This window comes from Hemiscyllium ocellatum, chromosome 17 (genome assembly GCF_020745735.1).
Source record: "Hemiscyllium ocellatum isolate sHemOce1 chromosome 17, sHemOce1.pat.X.cur, whole genome shotgun sequence".
Classification (NCBI taxonomy): domain Eukaryota; kingdom Metazoa; phylum Chordata; class Chondrichthyes; order Orectolobiformes; family Hemiscylliidae; genus Hemiscyllium; species Hemiscyllium ocellatum.
The window spans coordinates 62,972,518-62,987,683 of NC_083417.1; the positions used below are offsets into that span (position 1 = coordinate 62,972,518).

General features: G+C 42.1%; 1 protein-coding gene across 1 annotated transcript in view; it reads right to left on the bottom strand.

Moving 5' to 3' along the window:
• bbs2 (Bardet-Biedl syndrome 2) overlaps positions 1-15,166 on the bottom strand; it is a 77,851-nt gene that overhangs the window by 19,756 nt on the left and 42,929 nt on the right. The window contains exons 9-13 of the mRNA XM_060837829.1: positions 12,771-12,906; positions 7,117-7,256; positions 6,544-6,688; positions 5,719-5,890; positions 4,028-4,157 (exon numbers count right to left, since the gene is read on the bottom strand). Of these exons, the coding sequence (XP_060693812.1) occupies positions 4,028-4,157; positions 5,719-5,890; positions 6,544-6,688; positions 7,117-7,256; positions 12,771-12,906 (723 nt within the window). The remainder of the gene's footprint in view (positions 1-4,027; positions 4,158-5,718; positions 5,891-6,543; positions 6,689-7,116; positions 7,257-12,770; positions 12,907-15,166) is intronic.

The following is a 15,166-nucleotide window of genomic DNA, read 5'->3' on the forward strand; positions in this document are numbered from 1 at the left end:
AGCATCACACCCCTCCTACCCTATCCCTATAACCCTGCATTTCCCATGGCTAACCCAGCTAGCCTGCACATCCCTGGACACTTTGGGCAATTTAGCCTGGCTAATCCACCTAACCCGCACATCTTTGGACTGTGGGATGAAACTGGAGCACGCAGAGGAAACACGTGTAGACACAGGGAGAATGTGCAAACTCTACAGATAGTTGTCCAAGGGTGGCATTAACTACTGTAAGAGTAGTATCACTAAAGTTAATTCTAACTTACACATAACTTTTTGGCTTTTAAATTTTATCCTCAAGAAATGATTCTGAGTTTATTTTATAGCTCCAATAATCTGCACTGTCATCCCTAGATCCTTTAACTTCAAAATCTCATTTAGAAACCCATGAGGCAAAACCTTTTTATTTTAAATTCACTCATGGGATGTAGGCACTATTGCCCATCCCTAACTATCCTTCAGAAGGAGTTTCCTTCTTGAACTGTTAAAGTCTATTTGCTGTAAGCAGATCCACAATGCTAGGAGGGAAGGATTTCCAGGATTTTGACTCCCTGACGCTAAATGAATGGTGATATATTTCTAAGTCAGGTTGATAAGTGCTTTGGAGAGGAAGTTGCAGATGGTGATTTTCCAGAGTATTTGCTATCCTTGTCCTTCTAGATGCTAGCTGATGCAGATTTCGAAGGGGCTGTCTAAAGAAGCCTTGATGAATCTTTTGCATTTGGTAGATGGTATACACTGCTGCTGGTGTTTGTTAGTGTGGAAGGAGTAAATATTTGTCAGTGATGGCATGAAGCAGGCTGCTCTACCTTGAAAGATGTCAAGTTTCTTGGGTGATGTTGAAGTTACATTCATCCAGGCAAATGGGCGTCATTCCATTACACTCCTAACTTGAGCCTTATAGAGGGCGGACAGGCTTTTGGAAGTCAGGAGTTAAGTTAAGTCAGGTTCTTAGCATTTAACCTGCTCTTGTACCACCGTATTTATATGGCTAGTCTGGTCAGTTATATGGTCAATGGTAGCCCCCAGGATGTTGATAGTGGGATTTTCAGAGACTATAATACCAATAAGGACAATGGTTAGATTCCTCTTGTTGGAGATTGTCATTGCGGAGCACTTGATTGGTGTGAATGGTATATGCCACTTTTCAGCCCTAACTTGGATATTTTTCACATCTTGGATGTGGACTGCTTCAATATCTGAGGAATCATTAATTCTTTTGAACATTACGTTATCAGTGAACATGTCATTTCTGACATTATGATAGAGGGAAGGTCATTGATAAAGCAGCTAAAGATGATTAGGCCTAGGACATTACCCTGAGGAACCCCTACAGAGATGCCCTGGATAAGTCCGAGTGTGGCATGTGAAATTTGGAATGGCTGCACTAGAGCTTAGACAGAACACTGGTTTCTATTTTATTCTTACCAAAAGTCCCCAACTCTTATTAATCTATACTGAAGGTCATTTGCCAAGTATTTTTTTTTATTTTATTACCTGTGGTTATTGTTATATGTGTGCCATGTATCAGGACGCTGGTGACACGAATGATTGACCATGACCTGACGGGTAAGATTCCTCGAGCTGAGGGACAACCTAAGACAGGCACAGTCGCGCATTGACTTTCAGAATGGTGGCCTGTGGACATGTGGTTTTAACGGATGCCTGGCCTTGGCATCTGTCTTGGGAATCTGGACTAGTCTCTGGCTTGCCGAGCAGCAGATATAAGTAAGTTGTGGACACAGCACATTATATTCACATTGTTTTTGATAAAAAAAAATAAATGCAAGCTATGTGGCTGATTTTGAAGCCGATTTAAATCTATTACAAGAAAATTCGGCATTGTGCCAGTAATATGAAAATCTATTTTGGGATTTCATAATATAGTATAGTGTGACCGGTTAATTGGTGGGTGTACAATCTGGTGTTCTTTGGACAACTGACCTTCACTCTACAAGCATCCAAGCTCATTCATTTTTTTTTTCTATGGTTCTCTACTATTTGTTATCATGCTCATTTATACTTTATGTTTTGTTAATTTTAATAAAGTTTTTGTAGTTCTTTTGATAAAATAAGAATAATTTAGAATCAAATACTAATTGTTGATTTTTTTGTAGTAAGATGCTGCTTAGGGACCCCTACACTCAGATCTGATGTTTCCCTAGAACCGGATGGCCTGGACAAGATAATGTGTTCGGAAAAGCCAAAGGGACGTAACCGCCGACACACCTGGCCCTGGTTGCCGCGCGATATTGTGATTGTAACTGTTTAAGTTGTTATGGCCTCTGAAGAGGCCAAGGGGGGGAATGTTAGGTAGGATAGAGATGTAGTTACTTCTTAGGACATTGGGGGGCACTGTGAACCTATAGTTTAAAATGATGACCAAAGTAATTTTTAATTCTGGGCTTGTTGCCATGACAACTAACAAAGCTGATGTTCAAATGAAAGAACATCAGCAAGGTCAATTTTGCCTGCTAAACTAAGTGATTAGATTAAGGTAAACTATGTGATAATAAGACTAGGAAAAATGTCTCGATCATAGTAATTCTTTGTGTCCATGATACAGAATGTTTCTAATAATGTAAAGCCTTTGTGAAATCTACTAAAATGTTTCCAGAATACATAGAACCTTTGTTTGCAAGATAGACCACTTTAAAGAAGGCCTTTGTCTGTGAAAGATCACGCGATGAGCAATTACGTAAATTAAGATTAGAAAATAGTATAACTAACGGAGCTTATCGATAGATTTTCAGAACTTGTACATTTTCTCCAGCGAACCATTCGATCTTTCGTGCTTCGCTGTAACAGCTAAGTTTCTGCAGCTAAATAAACGTACCTGCTTTATATCAAATAATTGGGTAAGTGTGGTCACTCCTTAAAAGAACACACTTGGACGAATTCTGTCCTAACAGTACCCATTCATCCATTAAGTTTAATGTCTTTGTGAATTTCAACATTTCTCAGTTTTGTGTCAGCCAGCTACTTTTAAATCTTATTTTCAGTTTTCATTTTATAGTCAGCTTGATATCCATTTTGTCATCTCTCCCTGACTCCACTTATCCTGATGGTAATCATTTGTCTACTTTGTGGTACTGCATTAAAGGTGTTTTGAAAATCGCAATTTCTTACATGTATAATACTCCCTACCTTCTTCACTGAAACAAAATAAAGCATGCCCTTTTCTAGAAATCACTTAGGATACCCTAAGGGTAGCAACAGAAATGCGGGTAATATTAAGGTCTGCTGAATTTAACAGTGGGGCTGCATTTGCATTTTCTTCCTTGGTTTCTTGCCTGCCAACAGGCATCATCGAACATCTGGTTCACTGTAATGTGGGCAGGCCTACAATGGAAAACTGCAACCAAAGAAGAGAAGATGAGGATGGGAGCAATCTATGAAGGTGAATGCTGTGTGTGTGTGTGTGTGTGTGTGTGTGCGTGTGTGTGCGTATGTATGCATGGGAGGGGAATGTCTGTGTGTGTGTGTGTGTGGGGGGGGGGAAATGTGTGTGTTGGGTGAATATCTATGTGGGGGTATAGGAGGAATGTGTGTGTGTGGAGACGGGTGTATGTGTGGGGTTAGGTATGCATGGGGGGGTATGTGTGTGCGTGTGCAAGTGTGAAGTGTGCATGCATGCATGTGTTCATGACACTGTTTTAAAGTGAGGGCACGTCCTTATCACATTTTCAGCCTCTCTTTTCCAGAGTCCCGACCAGCTCAATCTTTGAATTGTGCTCTTCAACTTGAGTTTTCATTCATCGCACACCACTTGTCCATTCTGATGGATCCACAACCCATTTTTTGCAAGGATTTTAAATCTTGGCAATATTCAGTTGTTTTACTTGCTCCTATAGCATCCAAAATTATATGCTTGGCAAAACTTAATCATTATGCCCAGAGTTAATTTAATGCCTTTGAGCTTTACTTCTACCTTGTACTATACTCTGTGGCCTTTCATGTTGGTTTATTATTCTTGATTTAGAAATCAATTATGAGATATAGCTGGTGATAAAGAAGCACTCAAACTCACCCTCTGCACACGATCACTGACTGTGAAGGTGACATAACTCCGAGGTTCAGAAGCAGGCCCTGGAGTCTGTCGGGCATACATTGAGAATCGAGGTAGTTGCCTTGTCAGCTCGAACACGTGGAACTGCATGCTGAGTAAAAATATCACAATACATCCAATTTCATTTACAGAACTCCACATTTCTTTTGCTTCTATAGTTCAACAATATAATTTTACAGCCATACTTTCTCATTTGATTGACTGGGCTCTCTCAGAGCTGATTCTTACAGTACAAGTTCTCACAGGTTACTAACTAATGTCCTGTACTTTACAGACTTACAGAAAAATTGAAACCGTTACTACTTAAACATTACTAATTACCTTCCTTTAGGTGAGACAGTAATGCATCTACCTGCAGTGTAGGGATCGGTATATAATAACAATTATGGAAATTTGTTATAAGTAAACCCCTTTATATACATCTTAGAAACATACAATATTCATAATAAATGAGTGTGAATTACAATAACAGTCATGCTAATAAACATTATTGACATTCCACACAAAAACTCTCCAACAGCACAAATAAATATGTACTCCAGGAGCAGGATTAGGTCGTTACCATGGTGATCCATCCTTTTGCTCTCAAATCATTACCCTCTCTCCTTTCCAGTTAATGACCTTACTCCAAGCCAAATAGCAAACTCCCTTTTAATCGGAACATAAAAGTTAAAAGTTCATTTGTTTTGATACAATTTTGAGCAGTGCCACAGACTGAAAAGGTAGACAGGCCTTGGTTTAATATTTTGTCCAACAGACAGAATTTCTAACAATGCAAAACTTCTTCAGTGTGCACTGAAATATCAATGTGGTACAGCTTTAAATTTATCCTTTCAACTTAGATTGAACTGAACCAAACTGACATACTGCCTCAATAAATATCTGCATATGTACGGTCCCAACTTACAACAGACTTGTGTAGCCCCCCTCTCCAATATTGGACAGTTATATTTGTGTCTTACGCCTCACATTTTCCCTTGAAAACAGATTGGAGGAAAAGAATATACATCATATCGCTTTATAGTACAATGGAGAGTAAATATTTGCCTCCACAACGCGCAACAACAAAGACTTGACAAACTACATGAGACAGGCTCATTGCACCCATGCCATTCCATTGCTCTATAATTTTCACATCCACGAATAGAGTTATATAGAGTTATAGAAATGTATAGCACGGAAACAGACCCTTCTGTCCAACTTGTCCATGCCGACCAGATATTCTAGCCTAATCTAGTCCCATTCACCTGCCCTTGGTCCATATCCCTCTAAACCCTTCCTAATGGTGGCATCTATTGAAACAAAATCAGAAATTTCTGAAAAAAACTCTGCAAATCTAGCAGCATCTGTGGAGACAAAGCAGAGTTAAAATTGCAGATCCAGTGACTCTTCTTCAGAACTGGGTTCCTGAAGAAGGGTCACTGGACCCGATACACAAACTCTGTTCTCTCTCCAAAGATGTCGCCAGTCTTGCTGAATTTTTCCAGCAATTTCTGATTTTATTTTTGATTTCTAGCATCTGCAGTTCTTTGGTTTTGTATCTCTAATAAGTTGGCTCTAAGCTGTATTGAAATAAAAACATTTGTAATTTACAGATTGTGCCATTTATGAAGGGCACAACCAGACCTGAATCCTACTGCCCCACTGCTCACCTGTTTCTGTAGCCCACATAAGCCTTGATATGAAGATCCACTGGAATATCTTTGGGTGGAGTGATGGGGACAAAGATTTGTCCTGAGAGATTGTGTGCACTGGGATGAACCACATGAGACTCTCCATCAAATATACCCTCAGCAAAGATAAGCACAGCCCGAATAATGGTATCTATATAAAAACACATACTTTTATAATAGGAGGGAGCAATTAGATCTAAAAAGGTCACTGTATTTAATTGGAATGAGGTGAGAAAAATAGCCTGGTGGATATATGGGCAGAAGTAAGGTTTTCTAAGTACAGGAGATGCTTCTGAACACCACCGCATGTTGTCCAAGGAGTTCATTAACTTTTGAATAAGTTACAGGAGTTCCGTTTGAAAAAATCACAAATGTGCTTCAGTAAACAGTGCAAAAAGGTAAAATCACACTGGCACCTTGCAATAATCAGTTTTTTTCTCTAGTGTTGTGAGTTGAGGAAAAGCTGTTTGCTAAGATACTGACAAAACACCAATCCTCTTCCTTAAAATAGTGATATCAGAAATAATGCTTTCATTAGAATACAATTATCGTTCTCTGATTGCCACTGATCTTGCAAGTCAAAATGTTCAGATTCAACCAAACAGCAGATTCAAAAGTTTTGATCATGTAAATATACAAAATGATGGATTAATGCAATATTAAATAGTCACAATTTAACTTTTAAAATTTAAATTAGAAGCCAAAAATGCATATACATTCAATACAATGTCAAATAGGCACCCTCTTCATTGATATTTTCCTGCTGTCTGCAGCTTAAAGTGTCTCAAGACAAGGCAGACTCACCATTGGATGTAGAAATGCTCAGTTCTACATGAGGACTTTGGTTGGCAGTGTCTACGTTGACAGAAAGGCTTGTTTGCAGTTGTGTATTGGCTGGAATAATGCCTATCTGTCCATCTCCTTCACCACCAAGGGCATTCAAGGCAACCTGACACCAATACAACATGTACACATTTGGTTAGCTGTATAACACATCCCTTGCTCATCGGCCACTTACGTAATGCTCTCTGTTTTGCAAGACATTTTGCCATGCCAAAGTATTGCTTCTTGTATGTGACCCTAAGAAGCAGTCCCTAGCAAAGCAGAGGAGGACCTAAATTTCACTTTACACTGTTTCATCTAGCACATCTAATCAAAGTAAAGCATGAGTTAGACACATTGTACTTGGTAGAACAGGGATAAAAGGCAAGAAAATCAGAGAAAGAAAACTTATTTGAGCAAACCAGTTGATTGACCATATTAAAAAAATGTGGTCAGTGTGTTCATTCTTATATTTCATGACAGTTTTGAGAATGTTTTCAGCTAATGATAACTGGTATCAGTGTCAATAACTACATGGTTTAATATCCCAGCTACCTTTGAATTTTCCTCATAGTTACGCAGTTCGAGCAGCAAGTTCTGTTTCCGCTGGCTCAGCTCACGGATCAAGTCTTGTTCTGCATTTGTGTCCATCAAATTCCCTCTCATCTCCCGATCGGCAGGCAAATAACCTCGAACTATGGAGTGAAAGACAAGAAATTTAGACCAGCAATTTCTCATTTTCTTCTGAACCCCCAGATGAAGATTCCAGCCAAGTGGGTATTTCTTATAATTGACAGTGGACAATATAGGCTGAATTTTGACTGGGGGTGGCAACTAATAGTCCAGTAATTTTCTTGAACAGGGAAGTCCATTATAATCTAAGAGGTGCCTGGCTACTCACCAATGGGAGAAGAGGCCACTACTGGGACTATAGGTCCTCCCCTAGACAAGCATATAGTAATGGGGTCCTGACAATATTAAATCCTCTCCTCTGAGGCTCGGAGCTTTTGAAAGTTTGCTTTCTCCTCGCTCTACCTGCCTTGATCCCTTTCGCTGTCTCAGGGTTTGTTTCTGAGCAGACACACACTTGTGTGTAAGGGACCTGCAGCATTGCTGAAGCTTCCCACCACTTCCCCTCACCCCCCCATCAGTTCAGTTGGGTTGACACAGCGGGTGCTTCCTCAGACTGCTCCCCATTCAGGAGATTAGGCAGGCGCACACCGTGCGGGAGTCCCTGGCATCCGCTTCTCCCCCCCACCCCTCCATCTATCCACCTAACCCTGTCCAACCCCACCTCCATCTGACCTCGCCAACCCCGCTCCCGTCTGCGCCCCCAAACCCCACCCCCGTCTGACATCCCCAACCCTGTCCAACTCATCCATCCCTGCCCCCGTCCGAACCCCCAACCCTGTTCACCCTGACCCCTGTCTGCCCCCCAACCCTGTCCAACTTTGCCCCCACCCCTAAACATAGCCTCACCCCCATTTACCCCGACCCCTGTCTGACCCTGTCCAACTCCCCAACCCTGTCCAAATCCCCAACTTTGTCCACCTCGCCCCCCCCGTCCAACTCCACCCCGCCCGCTTCTGTCCTCACCCAATTCCCCCTCCAAGCAGTAAGACTGCTGCTGCCTTTGAAGGGTGAGTCTCCAAATAGTGTGTACACACACTCAACTTTTTACTCCACTTTTTGTCAAGTTCCACCTTGCCCTGTACAGGACAATGTTAGAGAGATTATCTGGGGAAGGGGCGGGAGTCAGGGTACACCCCTGTGTAGAACTCCAGGGAAAGTGTGGGGAGAGAGAGGGAGAGGGGACGAGCGGTCAGTCATTTGGAGATGGTCCCTGGACTCCCATCAATGTCCAGGACTGTCTTCCGCAGCATTTCAGTAAGCCGAGTTCGTTTTTAATCATTGTAAACAAAAGGCGCGATCAGTGTTGGAAACACCTCTTTGATGTAATGTTTCTATAGGAGCCTCGAAATCTCACTCTGATAATCCGATATTCAGGTAATTGGTATTCCAATAATCAAGGTTCCTCTGTACATAAATTAGGGATGCAGGTCTAGGGTGATGTATCGTATCTATATGATTTGAGAGCTGGTGGAACCTATTGTGCTTCATAGTGATTACATCTGTGGCAAGTAGTGGCCACTTGAGGAACTCCAGCTCAGAGTTGAAGAGCTGGAGTCTGAGCTTCGAAAACTGCAAAATATCAGGGCAAGGAGGAGTAACCTGGATGCTGTGAGTCAGGAGGCAGTTATACTGTCTGATTAATTACTTCAAATTCGGTCAGTGTTAAGGGACAGGAGGGTGTCATTATGAGTGAGGCTAGTATAGGGATACAGGACACAGTACTGAACAAACCTCAACCCCTGAGCTTGTCTAACAGGTTTCAGATTGTTGCTCATTGTGTGGATGAGGGTGGGAGCTGTAAGTAGGATGTGCAAACTGACCATCGCACTTTGGTATAGAAAGCCATTCAAGAGCTGGGAGAAAAGAGAAATGTAGTCGTAATTAGGGGTTGTATAAACAGAAGAAAAGACACTGTTCTCTGTGGCCAGGATCAAGAGACTGAAAAGCTTTGCCGAATGCATGGTGCCCAGGTTCAGGATATCTCACCTGGGCTACAGAGGAACTTGGAGCAGGAAGACAAAGATCCAGTTGTCATAATCTACATAGGTACCAATGATATATGTAGAAAGTGATTCTGGTGAGAAAATATGAACAGCTAGAGGCTAAATTAAAAAGAAGTACCGAAAAGGTAATAATCTCCACATTACTGCATCAGCCACGAGCTAATTGGTGCAGGATCAACAAGATTAAAGAGGTAAATATGTTGTTCAAAGACTTAGGAGAAATGGGTTTGAATTCAGAGGACATTGGAACCTATACTGAGGAAGGAGGGAGCTGTTCCGATAGAGGTGGTTTGCAGGGCCGGGGGGTGGGGCGGGGAGTGGAATCAGTTGCCTGCAAAGTTTTAAAATGGTTACTGATGTGGTAGATTGTTAGCAGAGAATAAAAAGAGACAAAATGTGTGCATCTCATATCGCACCAAAAAAACCAAATGTCTTGGGAAATTCAATGATAGAACAAATTTAAAAGCTTTGTATCTGAATGGCCAGAATGCTCAGGAGAAGGTAGACAAACCAATTGTGCAAATTGAGTTAAATCAAAGCTCTTTAAAATTTATTTTTGGGATGCAGGCATTGCTGGCTGGCCTTGAAAAGGTGGTGACGTGCTACCTTCTTCAACTGCTGTAGTCCATCTCCTGTGAGTTGACCTACAATGCTGTTAGGGAGGGAATTCCAGGATTTTGATGCAGCGATAGTGAAGAAACATTAATATATTTCCAAGTTCAGAATGGTGTGTGGCTTGAAGAGGAACATGAAGTTGGTGGTGATCCAATGTATCTGCCCCGTTGTACTTCTAGGTGGAAGTGGTCATTGGTTTGGAAGGTGCTGTTTGTGGATCTTTGGTGGATTCCTGCAGTGTATCTTGTAGATAGTGCACACTACTGCTACTGGGTGATGGTGATGGATGGAGTGGATGTAGTGTCAATCAAGTGGGCTACTTTGTCCTGGATGTGGTCAACCATCTTGAGTACTGTTGGAGCTACACCCATCTAAGTAAGTGGGGAGTATTCTATCACACTCCTAACTTGTGCCTTGTAGACAATCAACAGAGTATGGGGAGTCAGGAGGTGACTGCTCGCTGCTGTATTCCTAGCCCCTAATATGCTCTTGGAGCCACTGTGTTTATGTGGTGAGTCCAGCGGAGTTTCTGGTCAATGGTAACCTTCAGGATGTTGATCGTAGAGGATTCAGTGATGGTAACACGACTGTGGCGGTGATTAGATTGTCATTTGTTGGAGAGCGTGATAGCCTGCATTTGTATGGCATGAATGTTACTTGCCACTTATTGGCCCAAGCCTGGATACTGTCCAGATCTTGCTGCATTTGAATATGGACTACTTCAATATCTGAGGAGTCGTGAATGATACTGAACATTGTGCAATCACAAGCGAATGTCCCTACTTCTGACTTTATAATGGAGAGAAGGTCACTGTTTAAACAGCTGAAGATGGTTGGGCCTAAGACAATATTCTGAGGAACTCCAGTCACAAGGACTACACAAGTGTAGGGAGCTGATACAATTCTTCAAGGAGAAAATGAGCAAGTTAGATATAGCAGAGCTAGGGGATGTGATCTATCTAGATTGCTCAGAGGCCTTTGACAAGGTGCCACAATAGGAGGCTGCTCAATAAGGTAAAGTCCTGTTACGGGCAAGATACTGGCATGAATAGAGTATTGGCTGATTGGAAGAAGGCAGAGAGTGGGGATAAACAGGCCTTTTTCGAGATGGCAGCTAGTGACTGTGGTGGACTTCCAGAGCCGTCAGTTTTGAGACCACATCCATTCATGTTGCATATTAACAATCTGGATATTGTTGCGAAGTTTGCAGATAACACAAAGATAGATGGAAAAACAGGCTGTGTTGAGGAGGCTAGAGAAGGACTTTTACAGGCTAGGAAAGTAGGAAAAGAAGTGGCAGAAAGAATACAATGTGGGAAAGTATGGGGTTATACACTTTAGTAGAAAGTGTAAAGGCATAGACTATTTTTTAAACAGGGAAAGTTTTTGGAATTCTGAAGCACAAAGGGACCAGCAGTCCTAGTTCAAGATTCTCTTAAGATTAATAAGCAGGTTCAGTTGGCAGTTAGGAAGGCAAATGCAACATAAGCATTCGATTGGAGAGGCTAGAATACGAGAGCAAAGCCGTAGTGCTGAGGCTGTACAAGACTCAGGTCAGACAGTATTTAGAATACTGTGAGCAACTTTGGGCCCCATATCTAGGGAAAGATGTGCTAGCCTTGGGGGCAGTCCAGAGAAGATTTACAAGAATGATCCTGCGGATCGACAGAGTATGGGGAGTCAGGAGGTGACTGCTTGCTGCTGTATTCCTAGCCCCTGATATGCTCTTGGAGCCACTGTGTTTATGTGGTGAGTCCAATTGAGTTTCTGGTCAATGATAACCCTGAGGATGTTGATTGTAGAGGATTCAGTGATGGTAACATGATTGAATTACATGTGACGATGGTAACACGATTGAATTACAAGTGGCGGTGATTAGATTGTCACTTGTAGGAGAGAGTGATAGCAGTTGAGGTCTCTGGGTCTGTATACAATGGAGTTTAAAAGGACATGTGGTGTATCACTTTGAAACTTACATAATATTGAGAGGCCTGGAGAGAGTGGATGTGAGGAACATGTTTCCACTAATAGGAGAGTAGGACTCAAGTGTACAGCCTCAGAGTGAAGGGACAATCCTTTAGAACTGAGATGAGAAGGAACTTTTTCAATTAGAGGATGGCAAATCTGGAACTCTGCCAGAGAAGGCTGTGGTGGCCAAATCATTGAGTCTATTTAAGACGAAGATAGATAAGCTCTTGATTAGTAAGGGAATTAAAAGTTATGGGGAGAACATAGGTGAATGGGACTGAGAAACATATCAGCCATATTTGCGTGGTGGAACAGATTCGCTAGATCAAATGGCCTAACTGTGCTCCTATATCTTGTGGTCTTGTCTTTTATGTAGGGCTTCGGAATAGGCGACAGAATGCTGCCAGACCACGGGGCCCAAAAAGTAATCTTTCCCTTCACACTGCCAACCTTTGTCCATCCAACAGACTGCCAGGTAGAACATTTAATGCCAAGTAAAATTTCACAGGAGATGAAAGGCAGCTTTGCTTATAGAAGGATTAAGTTGGGATAGAAGTAACATTTTGGACATGGTGCCCAATTTTACGCCCACACCTTCAATCCTCTGCCATCTATTCTTAAGAGGTGTAAGATTCTTGTACGTCTATCAACAAGTTATTTGACCATACATTGCAGCTCATGTGGGGAGGTGGGGGAAGATGGGGTCATTACCATTATATGCTGATAATTCATACCATCAAAAGAACAACAGAAAGGAGGAATGCTACTTTCATCCTTTTCAACCTTAGTGTACTGTCTTACAGATACCATAATCAGTTGCCATGAACCAGTTCGATGCAGAGCACAGATCTAGTTCGTACTACTTGACCTGTATATCTTATCATCATCTCAGGAACCTCATCGATTTCCCAACACACAATATAATGCAATGGGTTAATGGAGAATTTCTGATCAGAATTCACTCCAGTCAGTGAAAGATGCATAGTTTACCTTCCCCTTCAACTGAGCAGCAGATGAGCTGCGATTGTCCATCCATCCTGTAATCTTCCTCCACAATTCCAGCAACAGAGGAGGTGAAGTTGTCCTTGAAGATGACCTCACCAGTACGATCACTGCGTGCATCAATCTGCCAGGTAATTCAAAGACAGTACATCAATAATGAACATCAATCTTAATGCCAACAATACAGATGATAAGAAATATATTTTGCAATTCAGACTAAGTTCCCTCCCATTTTCCAAGGTCTGATGTCAAAGAGAGAGCTATTGCTAATCCTCTGCTTTTTTATAGAAGACTGTTAACAGGTGCATGAGGGAACTTTAATCGCCCTGTCTAATTTTACCTCCCTGGAAGAAAGTGCATTCCTGAAAGACAGAGACGTATTAAATGCAGAATGAGATCGAGTAGCTATTAATTATATTTATCTGATAGATTATCGCCAAGATTTATATTACACATGACTATCCAGTGCACTGTCACTACAATACATGAGGTATGGAATTACTGATAACATTAGTGGGGGAATGGGAAATTGTACAAAGTTAAAAGATGGTCTGACACTAAATACAGCTAATTGAAGAAAAGTCAATGGCAAATCAGTGGGACGTGAGATTCTGACCCCACCCAGCGTGTGGTGGATGCCAGGAATTCAGTATCTATAATTTTTTTGGTGCCAGTGAACTGTACATATTTTTCATTTGGTTTCAGCATGTCAAAGCTTCAAAAGAATCAGAGGGCAGAGATGGCTGTATAGCAGCCATTACTGAGGAGAAGATGCTTGGAAAGCTGAAAGGTGGATAAATGACCCGGACCAGATATACTGCACCCCCGAGTTCTGTAGGAGATAGCTGAGGAGATTGTAGAGGCATTGGTAGTGATCTTTCAGGAATTACTGGAGTCAAGGATGATCCCAGAGGACTGGAAAATGGCTAACGGAACATCTATGTTTAAGAAAGGAGAAAGACAGAGGGAGGAAAATTATAGGCTGGTTACTTTGACATCAATCATTGCTAAGATTTTACAGTCCATTATTAAGGATGAGATTGTGTAGTGCTTGGAAGTGCATGGTAAAATAGGGATTCAGCATGGCTTTGATAAAGGGATGTCACACCTGACAAATGTATTAGAATTCTTTGAGGAGGTAATGAGCAAGTTAGACAAATAAGAACATAGTGGATGTGACCTATTTGGATTTCCAGAAGGCCTTTGACAAGGTGCTGCACAAGATGCTGCTAAATATGATAAGAACCCATGGTGTTAAGGGCAAGGTACTGGCATGGATAGAAAATTGGCTGACTGGCAGAAGGTAGGGAGTGGGATAAAGGGGTCTCTTTCAGGATGGCAGCCAGTGACTAGTAGAGTTTCACAGGCATTTACAATCTGGATGGGGGATTTGAAGGTTTTTTTTTTTTAGATTAGATTAGATTAGACTTACAGTGTGGAAACAGGCCCTTCGGCCCAACAAGTCCACACCGACCCGCCGAAGCGAAACCCACCCATACCCCTACATTTATCCCTTACCTAACACTACGGGCAATTTAGCATGGCCAATTCACCTGACCCGCACATCTTTGGACTGTGGGAGGAAACCGGAGCACCCGGAGGAAACCCACGCAGACACGGGGAGAACGTGCAAACTCCACACAGTCAGTCACCTGAGTCGGGAATTGAACCCGGGTCTCAGGTGCTGTGAGGCAGCAGTGCTAACCACTGTGCCACCGTGCCGCCCACAAAGGTATTGTTGCCAAGTCTGCAGATAACAAAAAGATAGGTGGAGGGACAAGTAGTTTTGGGGAGAGATTAGGAGAGTGGGCAAAGAAGTAACAGATGGAATATAATGTGGGAAAGTGTGCAGTTACAGATTTTGGTAGAAGCACATGAATACAGGTGTAGACTATTTTCTAAATTGCGAAAGGCTTTGGAAATCTGAAGTAAAAAGGGACTTAGCAGTCCTAGTTCAAGATTCTCTTAAGGTTAACATGCAGTTAGGAAGCCTGCTGGACACACTTTCCTCATTCCTGATGAAGGGCTTATGCCCGAAACATCGAATTTCCTGTTCCTTGGATGCTGCCTGACCTGCTGCGCTTTTCCAGCAACACATTTTCAGTTAGGAAGGTAAATACAATGTTAGCATTCATTTCAAAAGGGCTAGAATACAAGAGCAGGAGTGTGCTGCTGAGGCTATGCAGACGGCAATTGGAATATTGTGAGCAGTACTGGGCCCCATATTCTAAGGATGGATATGCTGGCCTTGGAGGGGATCCAGAGGAGGTTTAACAGGAATAATCCCAGGAAATGAAAGGCTTGTCATATGAGAAGCAGGTGATGACTCTGGGACTGAAAGCAATGCATATTTAGAAGGATGAAGCAAATGTCTCTTTGACACT